General features: G+C 42.0%; 2 protein-coding genes across 2 annotated transcripts; one reads left to right on the top strand and one right to left on the bottom strand.

The window, feature by feature from the left end:
• Positions 1-461: 461 nt before the first annotated feature.
• On the top strand, positions 462-13,492 carry aldh9a1b (aldehyde dehydrogenase 9 family, member A1b). The gene is made up of 12 exons (XM_029643042.2): positions 462-590; positions 803-1,017; positions 1,896-2,041; positions 2,295-2,424; positions 2,798-2,932; positions 3,136-3,332; positions 3,470-3,610; positions 3,759-3,947; positions 4,097-4,184; positions 12,340-12,481; positions 12,719-12,831; positions 13,053-13,492. The coding sequence occupies exons 2-12, from the start codon at positions 840-842 to the stop codon at positions 13,145-13,147; spliced, it is 1,554 nt and encodes a 517-aa protein (XP_029498902.1). The 5' UTR covers positions 462-590; positions 803-839; the 3' UTR covers positions 13,148-13,492.
• zte38 (zebrafish testis-expressed 38) lies at positions 13,357-21,005 on the bottom strand. Its single transcript, XM_065013537.1, has 12 exons — positions 20,698-21,005; positions 20,318-20,462; positions 20,088-20,151; positions 19,924-19,960; positions 19,809-19,829; positions 19,655-19,681; positions 19,486-19,553; positions 19,257-19,405; positions 14,965-15,209; positions 14,741-14,788; positions 14,568-14,606; positions 13,357-14,437 (listed from the first exon to the last, which is right to left on the bottom strand). Exons 1-12 carry the CDS (start codon positions 20,746-20,748, stop codon positions 14,384-14,386), a joined length of 948 nt encoding a protein of 315 aa, XP_064869609.1. The 5' UTR covers positions 20,749-21,005; the 3' UTR covers positions 13,357-14,383.
• Between the last annotated feature and the right edge of the window lie 973 nt (positions 21,006-21,978).

Genomic DNA, 21,978 nt, shown 5'->3' with positions numbered 1-21,978 from the left:
CTCAGAAAAATAGACTTAACACATAAGTGTTCACACGGGTGAGAGACCTTTCAGTTGCAGACTCTGTGGCAAGATGTTTACAAGGCAGGACAACTGCCAAACACATGAGAGATTTCACAGTGGACAGGAGCCATTTAGTTGTATGCTGTGTGGTAAAAGTTTCCCAGTTCTCTGTAACCTCAAACTACACCAAAAACATAAATGTAAATTTGCCAATGTAAGATTGCATGTTGTTCAGTTTTTCTAAGCATTATACAGTTAATGAACTGTTTGTGCTAATTGTTGATCCATTCAACTGTACTGAGATTAGCAGGTTTAGATTTCCAACATGTCATTGGTTTCTACATAATTAATCAACTATTTAAGGTGTTGAACCTCTTTTTAATGTCACTTTTTATTTGTCTCAAGAGCCAAACAGCTGCATGGATTGAATTGCTTTGCGCGTGTTCTCCTGTAGTTACTGTTAATTTCCATTGCAACATTTCTCGTAGCAGCAGTTCGTGGTCGTGCATTTTAGGGTTAAATATAAAGTTTACATTTGATGATCGCATTGTAAAACACCTTTAACATTTCTACAAGGACATGTTTGTGTAAGTTCAATGCAACGACATGTGGAACTGATATTTTGTTACAACTGTCAGTAAATCGCTATATTTGTTTACGGATAGGTTAATTGTTGCCACAGTTCGACTGCCAGCTAACGTTAGCCTGCTACATTTCGTAACATAAATGCATGATTATTGCTTGAGGGTTTTGTTCACTGTTGTTTATGACTTAACTACTGTTTTTTTTGCCGTTGTAGCTAGGTGTCCACTGTCCGAAGTCCGACTGTCAGAAAGATGCTTCAAAAGCTTGTTTTGTTCCGGTTTCTCCGACCTGCTGCTATACGCTCTGCAGCTCTACGTTGTGCCTCATCGGCGACCGTGGACGTCAAAGTCCCGCTGAACTTCTGGTGCGGAGACAGAGTAAAGATCAAGGATGTGTCAACCACTGAGCCTGTTTACGAACCTGCAACTGGTAGCTACCTGGTTTCTAAAGAGTACTCTCTGAAAGCTCTGTCGACTTTTATAACGATTTATTTGATCAGAACTTGATTTTTACATGTTCATACACCCAAAGTGCTTTTTCTTTTATTGATCAACCTCCACTGTTGGACTTAGATATGAAGTCACTGTAATTTTATTCAGCTGGCTGAAAACCAATTGTTTTGTCACATGACACATCATGTAACCTGTAATAAACGTTTCACTGTTTCCTTGTTACAGTCACACTCTGTGGAATGGGTATATAGTTGATGGGTGTGCCCACATCAGAATTGGAGAAATACACAATTTACTTGTTGATATAACTTGTCATGTTTCTCATAGCATGTCAGATAGTTTGTCCAGTGTGTGTGTGTGTGTGTGTGTATGACTAGTGCTATAATGGCACAGATACGAAGATGAGTCCTTTATGGTTGCGCCTCATTGGGGACTGTGGAGGTCAAAGTCCCACTAAGGGTTAATGAAAAACTGAAATTGATCTTAGGTCTATATTAATTGATGTTAACCCCAAATGCTTTCTTATATTGATTCATCTCCACTGTTGGGCTTTGATCTGAAGTCATTGTCTTTTTATTAAGCTGTCTGAAAACCAATTGTTTTTCACACACACGTCGTGTATCCTGTCATAAACTTTGTTTCCTTGTTATGGTCACACTAAGCTGAATGGGTATAGGCATAGTTGATGCGTATATAACCTACACTGGAGTGGAGGAATACACAATTTCCTTGTACTACGTTGAAATAACTTCTGTCATGTTTCTCATAGCATGTCAGATAGTTTGTCCAGTGTGTGTGTGTATAAAATAAAAGGTGAAATAAAATATGACAAGCGCTGCTGTTTTGTGCTGGCAGGTCGGGTCCTGTGTGAGCTAGAGCTCTGTGGGTCTGTGGAGGTGAACCAGGCAGTGCAGGCAGCCCAGTCTGCCTACCAGGCCTGGAGCCGGATGTCAGGGATGGAGAGGGCACACATCATGATAGAAGCTGCCCGTATCATTGAGGTATCCATCCCAGAATGCATCTCTTTTTGATACCAGATTTTGATGATCAGTCACTCCAAATGCACAGTCTATTCTGCCCCCCCACACAGTCAGAACTGAAAACAGAATCCATCTCATTGCTCAAGATTATACTGTTTTCACATGCTGTAGGTTAACTTGAGTGTACTAATTTGGAATGCACTCAAAAGTCAGTTCATTTGAGTTTTTGGATTGAAGTCTCTGACTATTAAACTTGCTCTCCTGTTGTGGACAGAACAGGAGAGAGGACATTGCGGAGATCGAGGTGGTGAACAACGGGAAGTCCATCACAGAAGCCCGAATGGACGTGGACTCTGCCAGACTGTGTATAGAGTATTACGCTGGAGTGGCCAGCACTCTGGCAGGTTGGCATTGATGATGGATAGGGGGGGTTACACTGGGTCATAATAGGAATTCTGATGCAGTTGGGGGGAGGATAGCCAGAAGAGGACTGGCCACCCCTCAGCCTGGTTCCGCTCTAGGTTTCTTCCTAGGTTTTGGCCTTTCTAGGGAGTTTTTCCTAGCCACTGCTTCTACACCTGCATTGCTTGCTGTTTGGAGTTTTAGGCTGGGTTCCTGTACAGCACTTTGAGATATCAGCTGATGTAAGAAGGGCTATATAAATACATTTGATTTGATTGTTGGCATTAGTGTGTAGTAAAGATATCAAGATGACTAGGTATGCCGCTGACCACTAATGGTGTTGATTGACACTGTTTGCCCGTTCTGTCCATCTAGGCCAGCATATCCAGCTACCCGGAGGCTCCTTTGCCTACACACGGCGGGAGCCTCTAGGCGTCTGTGTGGGGATCGGTGCATGGAACTACCCCTTTCAGATAGCAGCCTGGAAGTCGGCCCCAGCCCTGGCCTGTGGTATGACCACACACTCTTTTTTAAGTTACAGTATAAAGTCAAAGACACACTTTATTGCCATAATTGTTACTATGCAAAACAAGGCAACAGTAATCTTTTAAACATGCTCAATTTACATCGACACAAACACAATTGATAGAAATAAAAAATAAAAATAATACACAAACATTCCTTTTCCCTCCGTCTTGCTCTCAACCCATCAGGCAACTCCATGGTGTTCAAGCCTTCACCTGTGACTCCAGTGACGGCGGTGATGCTGGCGGAGATTTATGCCAAGGCCGGGGCCCCAGAAGGGCTGTTCAACATAGTTCAGGGTGGGCAGGAGACAGGCAACCTGCTCTGCCACCACCCGGACGTGGCTAAGGTCTCCTTCACCGGCAGTGTGCCCACAGGCAAGAAGGTAAATCTAAAAATCCCAGAATAAGATTGCAATTAAAAAAAAATTGTGTTGAGACTATAATTCATACAATGTCCATTGTAATTGTGGGAAAAGTAGTCTTTGGCATTAACACATAACAAATCACTCTTAACCCTCAGATTATGGAGATGTGCTCCAAGGGGGTAAAGCAAGTGACTCTGGAACTTGGTGGGAAGTCTCCTCTGCTCATCTTTGAGGACAGTGACCTGGGGAATGCAGTGAAGGGGGCTCTCATGGCCAACTTCCTATCCCAGGGCCAGGTAGGGTGTGGGGTTTTACAAGTTTCAGCGCTTTTGATCCCAAGTTTCAGCTCTTTCAACGCGGTGACATAGTCCTTAACACCAGCTCCTCTATGAATGTACTTTTTTTTTTTTTTTTTTTTTCCTTGTGTGTTTTTGTTCAACCCAGGTTTGCAGCAATGGGACCCGGGTGTTTGTTCAGAGGCAGATGTTGCCTGAGTTCCTGGAGGAGGTTGTGAGGAGGACCAAGGACATTGAGATAGGGGACCCACTACTGGAGAGCACTCGTATGGGAGCACTGGTCAGCCGGCCACACCTTGACAGAGTCCTGGGATACGTCGAACAGGCCAGGAAAGAGGTACAATTCAAAGAGACTAAAAGTACCTCTTTTCAATAGTATTATCTTAAGTTCCTGGTAAGCCGTAAGAATCAGATCAGACCAATAATAAAGGGGCAAAAATTATGTCACTGACAAGTAAATTGAAGACCATTTTACTCTGACTCTAGGGTGCCAAGGTGTTGTGTGGAGGGGAACCCTTCGTTCCTTTAGATCCCAAACTCAGAGGTGGATACTACATGACACCATGTGTATTGGGTGAGCCTAGTTTTTATTATTATGGACTATTGGAAGTACACTCCCCTACCTATGTATTTGGACTCTCTATACTCAAGCATTTTGGATTTGAGATCAAATCTTTTATATGAGGGGACTGTATGGAATGTCACCTTTTATTTGAGGGTATTTTCATACATATATCATTTAGAAATTAAAGCACTTCATAGATCTAGACTCCCCCGTTTGAAGATGTGAGTATTCTGACAAATTTCACTTGTAGTTTACCAAAGTAGTCAAAAAGTTGAATATTTGGTCCCATATTTCTAACACGTAATGACTACATCACGCTTGTGACACTACAAACTCGTTGGATGCATTTGTAGTTTGTTTTGGTTGAGTTTTGGGTTATGGTTTGCCCAATAGGAACTGAATGATGACGGGAGTAATTTACTTTCTAAGTGAGTAGATAAGATGTTTCTGAACACTTCTAATTAAATCTTAATAATACCATGATTAAGAAAAATCATGAATGAACAATGATGAGTGAGAAAGTTAGAGGCTATAACAAATCATGCTAACCTCTCACCCATTACCAATAATGAAGAGATTAGCATTTTTGGGGGGCTATCATCTTTCTCCCTCTAACTTTCTCACTCCTCATCATTCACGATGCATTCATGATTATCCATAATCATGGTAGCATCTACATTCACGTAGAAATGTTCACAAACATCTTCTATTCTTACTTACAATAAAAGTGTCTCCAAAATGAGACAATACATTATTCACCATTTACTTCCTATTGGACAAAACATAATCTGTGACACAATCAAAACAAGCTGTAAATGCATTCAACAAGTAGAGCCACAAGTACAGGTCTTCACGGGTCCATAAATACATTTTTAAAACCCGTTCTGAATGGACCCGAGGACAACTAGAACCCGTGCCGTATAGACCTGGTTGGGTCCGAGTGAGGGAAGCGGCAGAAAAGTATTATTTTTTAAAGCTACTTTATTAACCAGAGCTGATGAGGGAGAGAGGTGCTGCACTAGCAGGCAGGGGAGGGGCCATACTGTGAGCCAGTGACACGGGTGCAGGGAGGGAGAGACTGCAACCAACCAAGCCTACTACTATAGTAGACTAATATCTGCCATAGCTAGGTTATTTATCCTCAAATATGATTATGTAGTACCTGTCTTGACTGTGTTAAACCAAGATGGTGTAGCAGTCAAACTTGTTTCTTTGTATTATCCCGTGTAAATAGCCGGTTCTTTTCGTGTATATTTTTTATCTCACTTTCTATCTACGAACTAAATATACTTTCCTGCAATCTGCCTCCTACAATGTGGTACGGATCTGATATTTTTATAACCGGAACTTCTATCAGGAGCTAGCCAGCTAACTAGCTACTAGTCTTTGTTAGCCACGGCTAGCGGTCTTCACCTTTAGCTCGGATACCAGCCAGCCTTAGCCCGAACAATACCTGCCAGTCTGCACAGCGCGATATCAACCCAGAGCTTATCGGACTGCTTCTCTCTACCACATCACCGGATTCCTGCCACTCTGGATCATTACACCGGATCACCGCAGCTAGCTAGCTGCAAACGAGTGGCTACTGTTAGCTAACGCCTCTGTCCCGAAGCAAGCATCAGCTAGCCTTGAGCTAGGTCCATATACCAGCTAATTCTAGGGCTACAATACCTATTTTGCCAATCGGCCTAGACCCTTTATTGTCGACACGGAGCCCCGCCGATCCATCACGACTGGTCTGCCGACGTAATTGCCCGACGTGGTCTCAACAGGCTATTCCGTTACGATGTCGCCGAAGAACCATCTGCTAGCCCCGGCCCGCTAGCCTTCTGAACGCTGTGTTCCCCGCTCGCCTAGCATAGTAGTGACTACCAAATGGCCCCCTGACTCACCTATTGCTGTTCATTGGACCCTATGATCACTTGGCTACACAGCTGATGCCCCCTGGACTGTTTCAATAATACAGTACCTAATTTTGTTTATCTGTCGGCCCCAGCCTCGAACTCAGGCCCTGTATGTACCTAACTGACCCGCTCTGCCCATTCATCGCCATTTACCCGTTGTTGTCTTAGCTCTCCCGATCAACACCTGTGATGCCTCTCTCTATTGTCAATATGCCTTGTCTACTGCTGTCTCGGCTAGTTCTTAGTGTTTTGTTTCACTGTAGCCCTCAGTCCCGCTCAACATGCCTTAGATAGCTCTTTTGTCCCACCCCACACACATGCAGAGACCTCACCTGGCTTAACTGGTGCCTCCAGAGACGAAACCTCTCTCATCGTCCGTCACTCAACGCCTAGGTTTACCTCCACTCTACTCACATCCCACCATACCCTTGTTTGTACATTATGCCCTGAATCTATTCTACTACGCCCAGAAATCTTCTCCTTTTTATTGTTCCCAACGCACTAGATGACCAGTTCTTATAGCCTTTTGCCGTACCCTTGTCCTACTCCTCCTCTGTTCCTCTGGTGATGTAGAGGTTAACCCAGGCCCTGTAGCTCCAAGTTCCACTCCTATTCCCCAGGCGCTATCATTTGTTGACTTCTGTAACCTTAAAAGTCTTGGTTTCATGAATGTTAGCATCAGAAGCCTCCTCCCTAAGTTTGTTTTATTCACTGCTTTAGCACATTACACCAACCCAGATGTCTTAGCCGTGTCTGAATCCTGCCTTAGGAAGGACATCAAAAATTCTGACATTTTCATCCCCAACTACAACATTTTCCACCAAGATAGAACTGCCAAAGGGGGCGGAGTTGCAATCTACTGCAGAGATAGTCTGCAGAGTTCTGTCATGCTATCCAGGTCTGTGCCGCTTGTTATCCAGGTCTGTGCCGCTTGTTATATCAGCCACCAGCTGTGCCCTGGACACCATATGTGAACTGATTGCCCCCCATTTATCTTCAGAGTACCTACTGTTAGGTGACCTAAACTGGGATATGCTTAACACCCCGGCCGTCCTACAATCTAAGCTAGATGCCCTCAACCTCACACAAATTATCAAGGAACCTACCAGGTACAACCCTACATCCGTAAACACAGGCACCCTCATAGATATCATCCTGCCCACCTGCCATTTAAATACACCTCTGCTGTCTTCAACCAGGATCTCAGCGATCACTGCCTCATTGCCTGCGTCCGTAATGGGTCCGCGGTCAAACGACTACCCCTCATCCCTGTCAAACTCTCCCAAAAACACTTCAGTGAGCAGGCCTTTCTAATCGACCTGGCCCGGGTATCCTGGAAGGATATTGACCTCATCCCGTCAGTAGAGGATGCCTGGTAATTCTTTAAAAGTACTTTCCTCACCATCTTAAATAAGCATGCCCCATTCAAAAAATGTAGAACTAAGAACAGATATAACTCTTGGTTCACTCCAGACTTGACTGCCCTTGACCAGCACAAAAACATCCTGTGGCATACTGCATTATAGCATTGAATAGCCCCCGCAATATGCAACTTTTCAGGGAAGTTTGGAACCAATATACACAGTCAGTTAGGAAAGCAAAGGCTAGCTTTTTCAAACAGAAATTTGCATCCTGTAGCACAAACTCCAAAAAGTTTTGGGTCACTGTAAAGTCCATGGAGAATAAGAGCACCTCCTCCCAGCTGCCCACTGCACTGAGGCTAGGAAACACTGTTACCACCAATAAATCTACAATTAATTTCAATAAGCATTTTTCTACGGCTGGCCATGCATTTGCTTTCCACCTGGCTACCCCTATCCCGGGCCAACCGCTCTGCACTCCCCACAGCAACTTGCCCAAGCGCCCCCGCTTCAACTTCACCCAAATCCAGAAAGCTGATGTTCTGAAAGAGCTGCAGAATCTGGATCACTACAAATCAGCTGGGCTAGACAATCTGGTCCCTCTCTTTCTAAAATGATCCACCGCATATCGTCTGAGATCCCTAAAGATTGAAAAGCTGCCGCAGTCATCTCCATTTTCAAAGGGGGTGACACTCTAGACCCAAACTGTTACAGACTTATATCTATCCTGCCCTGCCTTTCTAAAGTCTTCGAAAGCCATGTTAACAAACAGATCACCGACCATTTCGAATCCCACCGTACCTTCTCCGCTATGCAATCTGGTTTTCGAGCTGGTCATGGGTGCACCTCAGCCACTCTCAAGGTCCTAAACGATATCATAACCGCCATCTTCATCGACCATCTTCATCGACCTGGCCAAGGCTTTCGACTCTGTCAATCATTGCATTCTTATCGCCAGACTCAACAGCCTTGGTTTCTCAAATGTCTGCCTCGCCTGGTTCACCAACTACTCCTCAGATAGAGTTCAGTGTGTCAAATCGGAGGGCCTGTTGTCCGGACCTCTGGCAGTCTCTATGGGGGTGCCACAGGGTTCAATTCTCGGGACGACTCTTTTCTCTGCATATATCAATGATGTCGCTCATGCTGCTGGTGATTCTCTGATCCACCTCTACGCAGACTACACCATTCTGTATACTTCTGGCCCTTCTTTGGGCACTGTGTTAACAAACCTACAGACAAAGCTTCAATGCCATACAACACTCCTCCTGTGGCCTCCAACTGCTCTTAAATGCAAGTAAAACTAAATGCATGCTCTTCAACCGATCACTGCCCGCCCGACTAGCATCACTACTCTGGACGGTTCTGACTTAGAATATGTGGACAATGACAAATACCTAGGTGACTGGTTAGACTGTAAACTCTCCTTCCAGACTCACATTAAGCATCTCCAATCCAAAATTAAATCTAGAATCGGCCTCCTTCACTTATGCTGCTAAACATACCCTCGTAAAACTGATTATCCTACCGATCCTTGACATCGGCGATGTCATTTACAAAATAGCCTCCAACACTCTACTCAGCAAATTGGATGTAGTCTATCACAGTGATATCTGTTTTGTCACCAAAGCCCCATATACTACCCACCACTGCGACCTGTATGCTCCCGTTGGCTGGCCTTCGCTTCATATTCGTCGCTAAACCCACTGGCTCCAGGTCATCTACAGTTGAAGTCGAAAGTTTACATACACTTAGGTTGGAGTCATTAAAAGTCATTTTTCAACCACTCCACAAATGTGTTGTTAACAAACTATAGTTTTGGCAAGTCGGTTAGGGCATCTACTTTGTGCATGACACAAGTAATTTTTCCAACAATTCTTTACAAAAAGATTACTTCACTTATAATTCACTGTATCACAATTCAAGTGGGTCAGAAGTTTACATATACTAAGTTGACTATGCCTTTAAACAGCTTGGAAAATTACAGAAAATTATGTCATGGCTTTAGAAGCTTCTGATAGGCTAATTGACATAATTTGAGTCATTTTGATGAGTAGCTGTGGATTTATTTCAAGGCCGACCTTCAAACTCAGTGCGTTTTTGCTTGACATCATGGGAAAATCATAAGAAATCTGCGAAGACCTCAGAAAATAAATTGTAAACCTCCACATGTCTGGTTCATCCTTGGGAGCAATTTCCAAATGCCTGAAGGTACCACGTTCATCTGTACAAACAATAGTACGCAAGTATAAACACCATGGGACCAGCCATCATACCGCTCAGGAAGGAGATGCGTTCTGTCTCCTAGAGATGAACGTACTTTGGTGTGAAAAGTGCAAATCAATCCCAGAACATAAGCAAAATACCTTGTGAAGATGCTGGAGGAAACGGGTACAAAAGTATCTATATCCACAGTAAAACAAGTCCTATATCGACATAACCTGAAAGGCCGCTCAGCAAGGAAGAAGCCACTGTTCCAAAAGCTCCATAAAAAAGCCAGACTATGGTTTGCAGCTGCACATGGGGACAAAGATTGCTCTTTTTGGAGAAATGTCCTCTGGTCTGATGAGACAAAAATAGAACTGTTTGGCCATAATGACCATCGTTATGTTTGGAGGAAAAAGGGGGAGGCTTGCAAGCCGAAGAACACCATCCCAACAGTGAAGCACGGGGGTGGCAGCATCATGTTGTGGGGGTGCTTTGCTGCAGGAGGGACTGGTGCACTTCACAAAATAGATGGCTTCATGAGGCAGGATAATTGTGTGGATATATTGAAACAACATCTCAAGACATCAGTCAGGAAGTTAAAGCTTGGTCGCAAATTGATCTTCCAAATGGACAATGACCCCAAGCATACTTCCAAAGTTGTGGCAAAAGGGCTTAAAGACAACCAAGTCAAGGTATTGGAGTGGCCATCACAAAGCCCTGACCTCAATCCTATTGAAAATGTGTGGGCAGATCTGAAAAAGTGTGTGCGAGCAAGAAGGCCTACAAACCTGACTCAGTTACACCAGCTCTGTCAGGAGGAATCGGCCAAAATTCACCCAACTTATTGTGGGAAGCTTGTGGAAGGCTACCCTAAACGTTTGACCCAAGTTAAACAATTTAAAGGCAATGCTACCAAATACTAATTGAGTGTATGTAAACTTCTGACCCACTGGGAATGTGATGAAAGAAATAAAAGCTGAAATAAATCATTCTCTCTACTATTATTCTGACATTTCACATTCTTAAAATAAATTGGTGACCCTAACTGACCTAAGACAGGGCATTTTTACGAGGATTAAATGTCAGGAATTGTGAAAAACTGAGTTTAAATGTATTTGGTTAAGGTGTATGTAAACTTCTGACTTCAACTGTATAATTCTTTGCTAGGTAAAGCCCCGCCTAATCTCAGCTCTCTGGTCACCATAACAACACCCACCTGTAGCACGCGCTCCAGCCTGTATATTTCACTGGTCCTCCCCAAAGCCAACTCCTCCTTTGGCCGTTTGTCCTTACAGTTCTTTGCTGCCAATGACCGGAACTAATTGCAAAAATCACTGGAGCTGGAGACTTATATCTCCCTCATTAACGTTAAGAGTCAGCTGTCAAAGCAGCTTACCGATCATTGCACCTATACACAGCCCATCTGTAAATAGCCCACCCAACTACCTCATCCCCCATACTGTTATTTATTTTTGCTCTTTTGCATCCTAGTATCTCTACTTGCACATCATCATCTGCACATCTATTACTCCAGTGTTAATGCTAAATTGTAATTATTTCGCCACTGCGGGCTATTTATTGCCTTTCCCCCCTTATCCTACCTCATTTGCTTACACTGTGTATAGATTTTTCTATTGTGTTATTGACTGTATGTTTGTTTATCCCATGTGTAACTCTGTTGTTTTTGTCCCACTGCTTTGCTTTATCTTGGCCAGGTTGCAGGTGTAAATGAGAACTTGTTCTCAACTGGCCTACCTGGTTAAATAAAGGTAAAATAAAGGTTAAATAACCGGGAGAAGCTAGTTAGGCTAAATAAGGCTACTGTGCATGCGCTTTCTCATCTTACAGTTACAAATAACAACAACTCCATTCAGAATATTAAGTAGCAGCCTACCTGTTGGCTCTTGGTCATTTAAGCCTGCCCTTGTCCTTTAACTTTTAATTCTGTCATTTTAATTCCATCTTCCATTGATTAGATATCTCTGAACTGTTGCCGCACGAGGATGCTTTATGACTGAAGCCTATTGGCTCTTTGATGACTTGTGATTTGTCGACGACAACAAACTACACGCTTCAGACTCCACTCTCGTGAAAAGCAAGATCAGCAGCATAAATTATAAAATGTATCTCTCTACTGCAGCAGTCACATTCAGATCTGTACGGGTCCTTCCGGATAAGTTATTTAAAATTGCACATACCTGAGACCCGTGACAATCATCATATCAGAGCCGACCCAGACCCGTGACATTATTCTGGATTCGGAGCCACGTGGGCCCCGTCTCGGGTATTGGGGTACAGGTGGATGAAGACCTCTAGTCACAAGTTTGATGTAGTCATTGTGTGCAAGAAATATGGTACCAAATACTAAACTTTTGACAACTTTAATACACTAAGTGACATTTGTCAAATCATCAAATGGGGGGAGTAGATCTATAAAGTGCTTTAATTTCTAAATCAGATATGTATGAAAATACCCTCAAATAAAAGGTGACATTCTGTACTGTCACCTCACATGCAACATCAAATCAAATCCAAATGCTGGAGTACAGACAAATTAAAAAAATGTTCATCACTGTCCCAATACATACATAAGGGAGTATTTATAGTCTCTTTAGTCAATACTCATTGTACTGGTTTACTATTTATATACCTCTTTCTTTCTCTCCCTCTGGTCCCTGCATCTCTTGGCCATAGGCGACTGCACGGACGACATGACATGTGTGAAGGAGGAGATCTTTGGGCCTGTGATGTCTGTGTTGTCCTTTGAAACAGAGGAGGAAGCTTTGCTGAGGGCCAACAACTCCGCCCTGGGCCTGGCTGCGGGGGTCTTCACCAGGTGATGATGTCATATAACACAGTTATCAGGGTTGTGTTCTGTAGAGAGAACATTTTTTAAACAGAGTGAAACAGGATGGTACTTCCTGGAGTTGTCCAATAAGAACAGTCAGTGTTCCTTTTTGAGTTTCAAAACGTTTTGCTACATTATACCATGAGCACCATCCTTCAGCTTGAGGTACACATTTAATCCCACTTCAGTGTTTGACCTGTTTCTTGCCATGTGTCTGGCCTGTAGTGACGTCAAGCGAGCACACCGTGTAGTGGAACACCTGAAGGCTGGATCCTGCTTCATCAACAACTATAACATCACCCCTGTGGAGGTGCCCTTCGGAGGGTTCAAGATGTCAGGTACAGTCCTACCGTATTCACACCAGATACCTGTCCTTTTCCTCTATGAGTATCAGAATTTAAACACGTAGGGGTTATTTGTAGTGTAGTAATCATGTTGGTTTGGTTGAATGCCTTTTTCATAAACATTTTCCACAGTATTTTGTGTTAGGTAGACTGCTGTCAACAATAGTAATAGCATGTGTCAAGAAGAATAAACATTTGTTGTTGTCTCTCCACAGGCATCGGGAGAGAGAACGGTCAGGTGACTGTAGAGCACTACACACAAATGAAGACTGTGTTTGTGGAGATGGGGGACGTTGACAGTCTCTTTTAAACGTCAAGCCAGACCAATGGAGTCATGCAACTCAGAGATGTTCTGGGGGATGAAATACCAGCATCCTGAGATAGAAAAAGGTCTCAGGACACTTTTTCTGTCTCAGAAAAAGGTCTCTGGTACGTAGATAGTTGAATGAAGGATATACAGTAATATTGCCATCCATCTCTGATAGAGTTTAGCTTAGTTAGTTATTCTCCATTTTAAAAAAAATAGTGTGATAAGATCTCCGTTCTGAGCCAAATGGATAAATCGAAAGCCGTGCCTTGATATTTTGTAACAAAATATTTATTAAATTGATTCTCATAACTATGGATGCCTAACATTAAAAAGTACTTGACATCATACAGCATGTTGCAGTTTTTGTCACACTTTCACTGTTTGCCAATGGATGTAGGTTACAACAGGGTAACTGTGGTGCAGTCACCTGTCAGACGTTTTCCATTTCTGTAACTTTTTGGTCACTTAGACGCTCTTATCCAGAGCGACTTACAGGAGCAATTAGGGTTAAGTGCCTTGCTCAAGTGCACATCGCCAGTTAAAAAAGAAAATCTAGTCAGCTCAGGGATTCGACCCAGCAACCTTTCGGTTACTGTCCCAACCTCTTAACTGCTAGGCTACCTGCTGCCTCATTTCTTTGTACAATCGTATTTTTACTTGTACTTTGTATGTATCACCAAATCAATGTTTACCATTTCAAAGCTGTGTGCATGTATTTTCATTTCACCCTTTTTCATGTCTTCATTAATATGCATGACAAGTTTATAAATGGGCTTTTGAAGTAAAGCTTTAATTCCATAAATATCATACTTACAATATTGTATATTTCAGGCATCACATATGGAACCAGCATGTCATAAGTTTTTGATTTATTTCATAAAAAATAAAAGTTAAAGAACAAAGTATAAAAAACTATACAGCTACAATAAAACAAATGGAATTGATTTTCCTATGAATGGGAAAATATATTAGAAATGTCTAAGATATTGTAGCTATATATTATGTGTTGTACAGGCAATGAACTGCAAAAGAAATACCGTAAGGCTGGCTTTACTACTCGGGTTTTAAAAATGTTCAAACAGGCATAGAAATTAAACATTCATGTAAACATGCTTGGTGAGTAAAATCCTTGTAATCTAATGAGGAAGTTACATCCTCGATCCACATTCATGTTTACTGTGTCTGACAGGAAGCTGAAAAAGCAGGGTCTTCATTGCTGTCTTCATCAAAACATTTTTATTGCTCTTTTCTTCCTTTTTTCTTTGCCAGTTTATTGGCAGCACCTTTACTCTGTTTGAAAGAATATAGTTTTTACACCATTGAGCTGTTGTTCATGTAGCTCTATCTTCTCTTCCTCCAAAAATACAACACGCAAACCATTGTTGACCACAACCAACCAACTGCCCACAAACTCACTTACCTTTGCCACAGGTTTCTTGGGTTTCTTGAACTGTGCAGACTCTTAGAGAGAAAAAAATAAGCTATTATCGATATGTTAAATTAGTTAATTTATTGTTATTTATACCATAAAATGCATCCAGGTTTCATACGAAGAAAGTAAAAGAGATTGATGTGATTATCATTCCTTATTACCATCTTCAGAGGAAAGTCATCTTCTTTGTATCTCTCATTGTCAGGATCCTGTGAATAATCAAACAAGACAGTAAATATCAGCAATCTACTGTGACTAAAACCTTGGCAGTTAGCACATTTCATTATTTGCATTGATCTAAGTGTGTAGAGAGAAGACTCTTGTCTTCAGATCAAACATGTTCAAGTTAGCCATTTTATTTGTGCTTTAGTTAAGAACAGCCCACCTGTGCACCGGTTGGCGCCAGCCCTGGCAGAGTCCTCTGCGTAGCCGTGGAGACCTGACTCTCCTTCAGGTAGTTCCCCTCTTGCAGCTTCTCCACACGGCCCTGCTCCGCCGCCACCCTCACCTTCAGGGCGTGGAAAGGGGTGTGCACCTCACCCACTCTGAAGTGCACCGCCATGCCCTCGAACCACAGGTTGTCGTTCACCCCCTCCTTGAAACCTGGAGGCTCATAGTCAGCAGGGGTGACTGGGTAGAGAGGAATGGAAAAAAACGCAATAATTAATGATTGATTGACTGACTCACTGAACATCATGCTTTGTGAGCTTTCTAAGTCCTATTAAACAACTGCATAATGGAATACAACCAAGAGACATCGTATTTGACTAAAACTACAATGAATTTAATGAGAAGCATTTGCTTTCATCAATTTCGAAAGACGTGACCCAATAATTAATTTCTGTCTTGAGGTTCCAATACAGACATACTAAAGGGCTGTGGAGATCATGAAATTTTGTCAGCCGGTGATTGTCATTCAAATAACTGCCGGTCTCGTTTAGCAGCTCTGGCTTCCACTCATAGCCTACAAGCCACTGATGTGGACCATTGGAACATCTACATTTTAAAATGTCTAATAAATCCATATAATATAGCATACAGCATCACAATAAATCCATTATTTTAGATAGGTCTAAAGAAAGATGATATGAAGAAAATCAGAAGAGCATATTCTGAGTTATGTTAGGCCCTGATCTGGCTATGCCAACTGGCTGTGGGCTACACTAGTTCATTTAGCAGGCAAGATTTGCTTATAATTCCAGTGGCATTATTTTATAGTACTAACAATACAATTGAACATAGCTGATTAAAATGGAAAGGATATTTTTCCCCAAACAATTTGAGGGAGTGCGCACATGCGGCCATTCTGTGTTGAGCAGTTAAAGAAACAGGTCCTCCTATATGCTTAAAAGTTATTTATGCAACTTTAGTTGTTATACAAACCTTAGACTATATGTTTGATTTCTAATACATTCTAGCATGCTGACCACACCGCTTGCGTCGTGCGCGCATTGCAAAATAAATGTACACATACATGTTATTCAATTATTGCACCTAGACTGCTCGCGTATGTCAACGAGCGTCTCCTTAGTCAGGCGCTAAAATAGAACTTGGTTCTATTTGTGACGTGTGACGCACTGCAAGTCCCGCCTCTTCCATCTCATTGGTTTTAAGGAGCATATTCCCACGTGGGTGATTGAAAGACGAACTGAGGTCAACACTCCAGTCCAGTTGTTGGTGGTAATGCACCTTAAAGTTGGTTGCCAACTGTCATATAAAGTCCAAAGAAGAAGAATCCTGAAGGAGGAAATTACTAGAAACTAACTCTGTTTAACCTTTTATCTGTGGATTAATTGTTGAAGTAGAGTAACTTGTGCATTTCAGGTAAAATAACAACCCAATGTTTATATCCCAGGACAAATTAGTTAGAAACAGCTAGCTAGCTAAATTGCCATAAATGTTTAATGCTTTTCAACCTATCCCCAAATTAATACAGTTGGTTCAGAGTTTGTTTTTATATTTCAACCTGTGTCCTGATCACGTCTGGTGTGGGGTGGACAATATCAACATGCTCGCAAGCAAGTGGTTTGGTCAGCATGTAAGGCTGCATGATGCGACAAATTATTATTTGAAAAAAGTTGCATGAAAGGGAAGTGCTCTGCTCTGTTTCTTGCGCAGGCAGCACACACTTCATCAGTCTCTCATCAGTCTCTCATTCCAGCGCTGTCAGGGTTTAGCCGGGGTAGGCCATCATTGTAAATAAGAATTTGTTCATAACTGACTTGCCTGGTTAAATAGAGGCTCTGTAGTCTATGGGCTGGCTCCCCAAACATGTTCCAGGGGTTTTGGGCGTATATAAGCTATGTTTGGAGTTATTTGGCCACTTCAGTTGTGATACAAAACTTAGCAAAACATACAGTGCCTTCGGGAAAGTATTCAGACCCCTTGACTTTTTCCACATTTTGTTAAATTACAGCCATATTTTTTAAATTACAGCCTTTCCCTCTGGAATCTACACAAAGCGAAAACAGGTTTTTAGAAATTGAGCTCAGGTGCATCCTGTTTCTATTGACCATCCTTGACATGTTTCTACAACTTGATTGGAGTCCACCTGTGGTAAATTCAATTGGACATGATTTGGAAAGGCACACACCTGTCTATATAAGGTCCCACAGTTGACAGTCCATGTCAGAGCAAAAACCAAACCATTGGGTTGAAGGAATTGTCCGTAGAGCTCCGATACAGATTGTGTCGAGGCATAGATCTGGGGAAGGGTACCAAAAAATGTCTACAGCATTGAAGGTTCCCAAGAACACAGTGGCCTCTATCATTCTTAAATGGAAGAAGTTTGGAACCACCAAGACTCTTCCTAGAGCTGGCCTGCCCGGCCAAATTGAGCAATAGGGGTAGAAGGGCCTTGGTCAGGGAGGTGACCAAAAACCTGATGGTCTCTCAGACAGAGCTCTAGAGTTCCTCTGTGGAGATGGGAGAATTTTCCAGAAGGAAAACTATCTCTGCAGCACTCCACCAATCAGGCCTTTGTGGTAGAGTGGCCAGACGGAAGCCACTCCTCAGTAAAAGGCACCAAAAGACTCAGACCATGAGAAATAAGATGCTCTGGTCCAGCGAAACCAAGATTGAACTCTTTGGACTGAATGCCAAGCGTCACGTCTGGATAAAGCCTGGCACCATCCCTACGGTGAAGCATGATGGTGGCAGCATCATGCTGTGGGGATGTTTTTCAGCTGCAGGGACTGGGAGACTAGTCAAGATTGAGGCAAAGATAAATAGAGCCAAGTACAGAGAGATCCTTGATGAAAACCTGCTCCAGCTCACCTTCCAACAGGACAACGGCCCTAAGCACACAGCCAAGACAATGCAGGAGTGGCTTCGGGACAAGTCTCTGAATGTCCTTGAGTGTCCCAACCAGAGCCCGGACTTGAAGCTGATCGAACATCTCTGGAGAGACCTGAAATTAGCTGTGCAGCAACACTCCCCATCTAACCCGACAGAGTTTGAGAGGATCTGCAGAGAAGATTGGGAGAAACTCCCCCAAATACAGGTGTGCCAAGCTTGTAGTGTCATACCCAAGAAGACTTGAGACTGTAATCGGCAGCGTAGCCTAGTGGTTAGAGCGTTGGACTAGTAACCGGAAGGTTGCAAGTTCAAACCCCCGAGCTGACAAGGTACAAATCTGTCGTTCTGCCCCTGAACAGGCAGTTAACCCACTGTTCCCAGGCTGTCATTGACAGTCTTAACTGACTTATTTTCAATTTAATCTTGTCTTTACATATACTAAATAATGTGTGTAAAAGTAGTTTTGATTTAGAATGGGCCATTATCATGCACCTGTCGGAACAGGGGCAAGGTAAAAAAAATAATACATATGTCATCTGTATGCACTTGAAAAGCAAATGGGAGTACGTTTTTCCAGTGGTTAATTTTCAGGCCAGCCAGGTAGGCTACTTTTATCGTAAAGCGAAGCAATGTGCTTAATATTAGGAAAGTTGGGAAATACATACAGTAGGCCGAGCCTATAGAAAGCTCATGAGATCTTCCTCTTTTTAATAATAGAGGCCATCATAACTCAGTTTTCTCACGCAATTGCATTGCCTATACAAATGTTGCGCAACAGGAACATTTATTTTATTCCATGCATCAACCAGCTATGAGGCGCTGGCGCTCACTGCGCAACAGGTGATCCTTTTCCGCTCAAACTTAATGCCAGGGCTCTCATGAGAAGCATTTCGCTACATTACAAGCATTTCACTACACCCACAGACAAGCATTTCACTACACCCGCAGACAAGCATTTCACTACACCCGCAGACAAGCATTTCACTACACTCGCAGACAAGCATTTCGCCACACCCGCAGACAAGCATTTCGCTACACCCACAAGAACATCTGCTAAATATGTGTATGTGACCAATAAAATTTGATTTGATTAAGTGTTTGTTTTGATTTTCGAATGCATTTGCATTGATGTCAGAGTGATTAGTGGGACACTAGAATGCTGAGTACCGAATATTAACAACTGGCCGTTAGCAAGTTTGGTAGGCTACTAATGACCATCAGCGCACAGTTTTGGAGAAACCTAGTTACTGTGACTCATGGTCACATGGAATTTGACTGCAATCATGACTCCTGACTGCCGGTAATACGGTCACCATAACAGCTGTAGACATATACAGTAGTAACCCTTACTGTCAACAACAACAAAGGGATTTGCCTTACTGTCGTCAAAGTAGTAGAGCTTCATGGTGAGGCAGACATCATTGGGGAGCACGTCCAAGTTCTGCATGAGGAGAAACAGCTTCCTGATCAAGAGGACAGAGGCCTTCTTGGTATCCTCCATCGTGATCTGCATCTCCACATTCTGGTTTCTGGGGATTCAAAAGGAGATCAGATATTTACCTTAGGCTGAATCAAAGCTTAAATGAGAAGATTGAAGCCACAAATTCACCTCAGAATGTCCATCTGTGGTCCTTTGTCTGTGTATGTGAACTTGAACTGGTATGACTCGATGATGCACTAATGGAGGGAGAAGCAACCATTAACATTTTAGAAGCAATGGAACTTCAGGGAACTTAGGTCTGTGTGTGTGTGAAGGGTTTAAAGGAGTGAGAACTTACATTGGGATTATCTGGATTGGTGCAGACCTGCATATCATATTATACAAATTATAAAGCTTCCATTTCATTGAAATAGTGAGACCATTTTTAAATACAACAGTTGAGGACAAAATATGTATTTAGAAAAGACACATTGTTGCTTAGATTCACCTACCCCAATGAACACAACCTGAAGCTGTAAAAAGATAAGAAAATAGCCACAAATTGTCTGTTAAAACAAAACAAAATGATGAAACACATTTAAAAGAACCATAAGGTCCTGTACTTACATATCCTCTCTCTAATGCGTCGAAGCACCCCATCAGCCTTCAAAATAATAATTTAATGTCAGAATATGACCACCATCAAATGTAATTTGAGTGTTGTCTGACGTGGGAAGCTGCTGTTTTGTATGAACTGGAAATATGTCTGTCCTGCAAAATAATGTACTTACCACTTTACAATTTTGCAGACACCAGGTGTTGTGCAGTCTTCTCGTAAAACTTTGATGCATAAATCTGGTGGATACATAAAAACAGTTGCTGAAAAAGACACTATGATAAAGACAGTATTATTTTTGGTTGTGTGGTGAGTGGTGACACAATTAACGTTATGCATGTGCTTGTTTACAACATTTTTAAACAACATGTCTTTGAAAAATAACCTTAACTGCCCTCACATCACCTTCTAGATATCGAGATCTGTAGGCGTCCTCAGGGAATATTCCTCTGAGATATGTGATGGAAGAAACGGCGAGGGCCATCATTCGCTTCACAAAGACCAGGGACTTTTCTTCAGTTTTCAGTTCGTTTTGAAATAAACTGGTCCACTACAGAGGGGGAAAATCATTTCCGAATCTGGTGGGATGTTCAATGACAGTGCAGTTCTCATGCAAGACCACTTGAGTACGCCAGATGACAGAACTGACGTAAAATAGCTAACTATGCCAGCTAATATCATTGCAGATTGAAAGTACGTTTTCTCCGTTTCACCGAGTGAAACTTATATTAGTTTCGATATACATTTACACAAGCTCATATTAATCAAGTGTTCCGTTGTCATACCTCTGCTGTCTCCTGTTTTTTTGGCCTACTACACATCTTTCCAGCTGCCATCGTGAACGTTGTTGGTTTGTCGTTAGCTAATTTCCAGTAGCTAGCGACCTAACTTTACAGTACTGTCAATTATTTTAAAAGTATTTATATATTGTTAAAATAAGTGTTTATAGGTAGCTAACGTTCATCTGATATACTTTTGTCATAGACAAAACCACTAGGTAGCTAGCGTACCTACCCCCTTGTTCAACCTGAGGTAAAAAGTACCGCGAGACCGAATTTAAAACTGCACTCTTTTTTTTCTCCTAATGTGGAATAGTGTGTATACATACAAGAAGTACACAAATAGACAATGATAACATATGCTAGGGGGTACAACATATTACAGATTATACAAAGACCAAAAAAACACACACACATATTTATTGTTTTAACAGCTTTCTTATTAGAATAATGTTGAATGGTCTTAATGTACTGCTCGAATTCCTTATAGAAAACACGGAAGGGTGTTTTTTATCAGTGAATTTACATTTATGAATATGACATTTTTACATTAGCACAATTACATTTACGATGTGAAATGGTTTTTCTTTATCTTTGGTTAAGGAGACAGAGCAGCACATTCTCCCATAAAAAAACAAAAGTCATCAAGAATATTAACAATTATAAAACTGAATATCTTTCCATAATTGTTTTACATGTAGACAATGGCAAAATAAATGCGAAACTGTTTCTGGATGCTCAACACAAAAAGTACAATCAATGTCTTTTTGATTTTCTTCGGGTAATGATTCGCAGGGTAATACTTATGGATCATTCTGAAAGAGACCTCTTTGACCTTGTTAACAAGCATGTGTGGTAATAACCAGACTTTTTCCCAACAGATATTAGTGACCAATGTATTCCAGTAACTTGTGACATAAGGAATGGATGCAATATCGCTTTGAAAAAAGCACGTATAGATCTGTTGTCCTGAGGGAGCAAGGAGAAACATATTTTCCCTATTGGAGAGTCAACTGGATTAAGCGAGGGTAGGTCAAGAAGGTGAGGTCTGGCTACACCTCTAAATAACATGAGAGTTCCAGATGGAATAGCATCAAAGACTATGGCGAACTCTAGGTGTTACAGGGATATTGTAACGAGATAAAAATTCCTCATAATTGAGTAACAATCCTTCTGCATTAAAAAGTTGACTCACCAGGAGGATATGATTATTGAACCAGTTCTTAAAAATTCAAGACTTGTTTCTATACAAAATGTCCTTATTGTTCCAAATGAAATACCTATGTG

Source organism: Oncorhynchus nerka, linkage group LG9b, assembly GCF_034236695.1.
Source record: "Oncorhynchus nerka isolate Pitt River linkage group LG9b, Oner_Uvic_2.0, whole genome shotgun sequence".
Lineage (NCBI taxonomy): Eukaryota > Metazoa > Chordata > Actinopteri > Salmoniformes > Salmonidae > Oncorhynchus > Oncorhynchus nerka.
This window is presented reverse-complemented; position numbering and strand designations above follow the sequence as displayed.

Coding starts and splice junctions, on each gene's coding strand:
- aldh9a1b (XM_029643042.2), top strand. CDS start 840: ATGCTTCAAAAGCTTGTTTTGTTCCGGTTTCTCCGACCTGCTGCTATA. Junction 3,333..3,469: donor GTGTGCCCACAGGCAAGAAG/GTAAATCTAAAA, acceptor CTTAACCCTCAG/ATTATGGAGATGTGCTCCAA. Junction 3,611..3,758: donor ACTTCCTATCCCAGGGCCAG/GTAGGGTGTGGG, acceptor TGTTCAACCCAG/GTTTGCAGCAATGGGACCCG.
- zte38 (XM_065013537.1), bottom strand. CDS start 20,748: ATGGCAGCTGGAAAGATGTGTAGTAGGCCAAAAAAACAGGAGACAGCA. Junction 19,682..19,808: donor TTCAGGTTGTGTTCATTGGG/GTAGGTGAATCT, acceptor TATGATATGCAG/GTCTGCACCAATCCAGATAA. Junction 15,210..19,256: donor GCTCTACTACTTTGACGACA/GTAAGGCAAATC, acceptor CTCTCTACCCAG/TCACCCCTGCTGACTATGAG.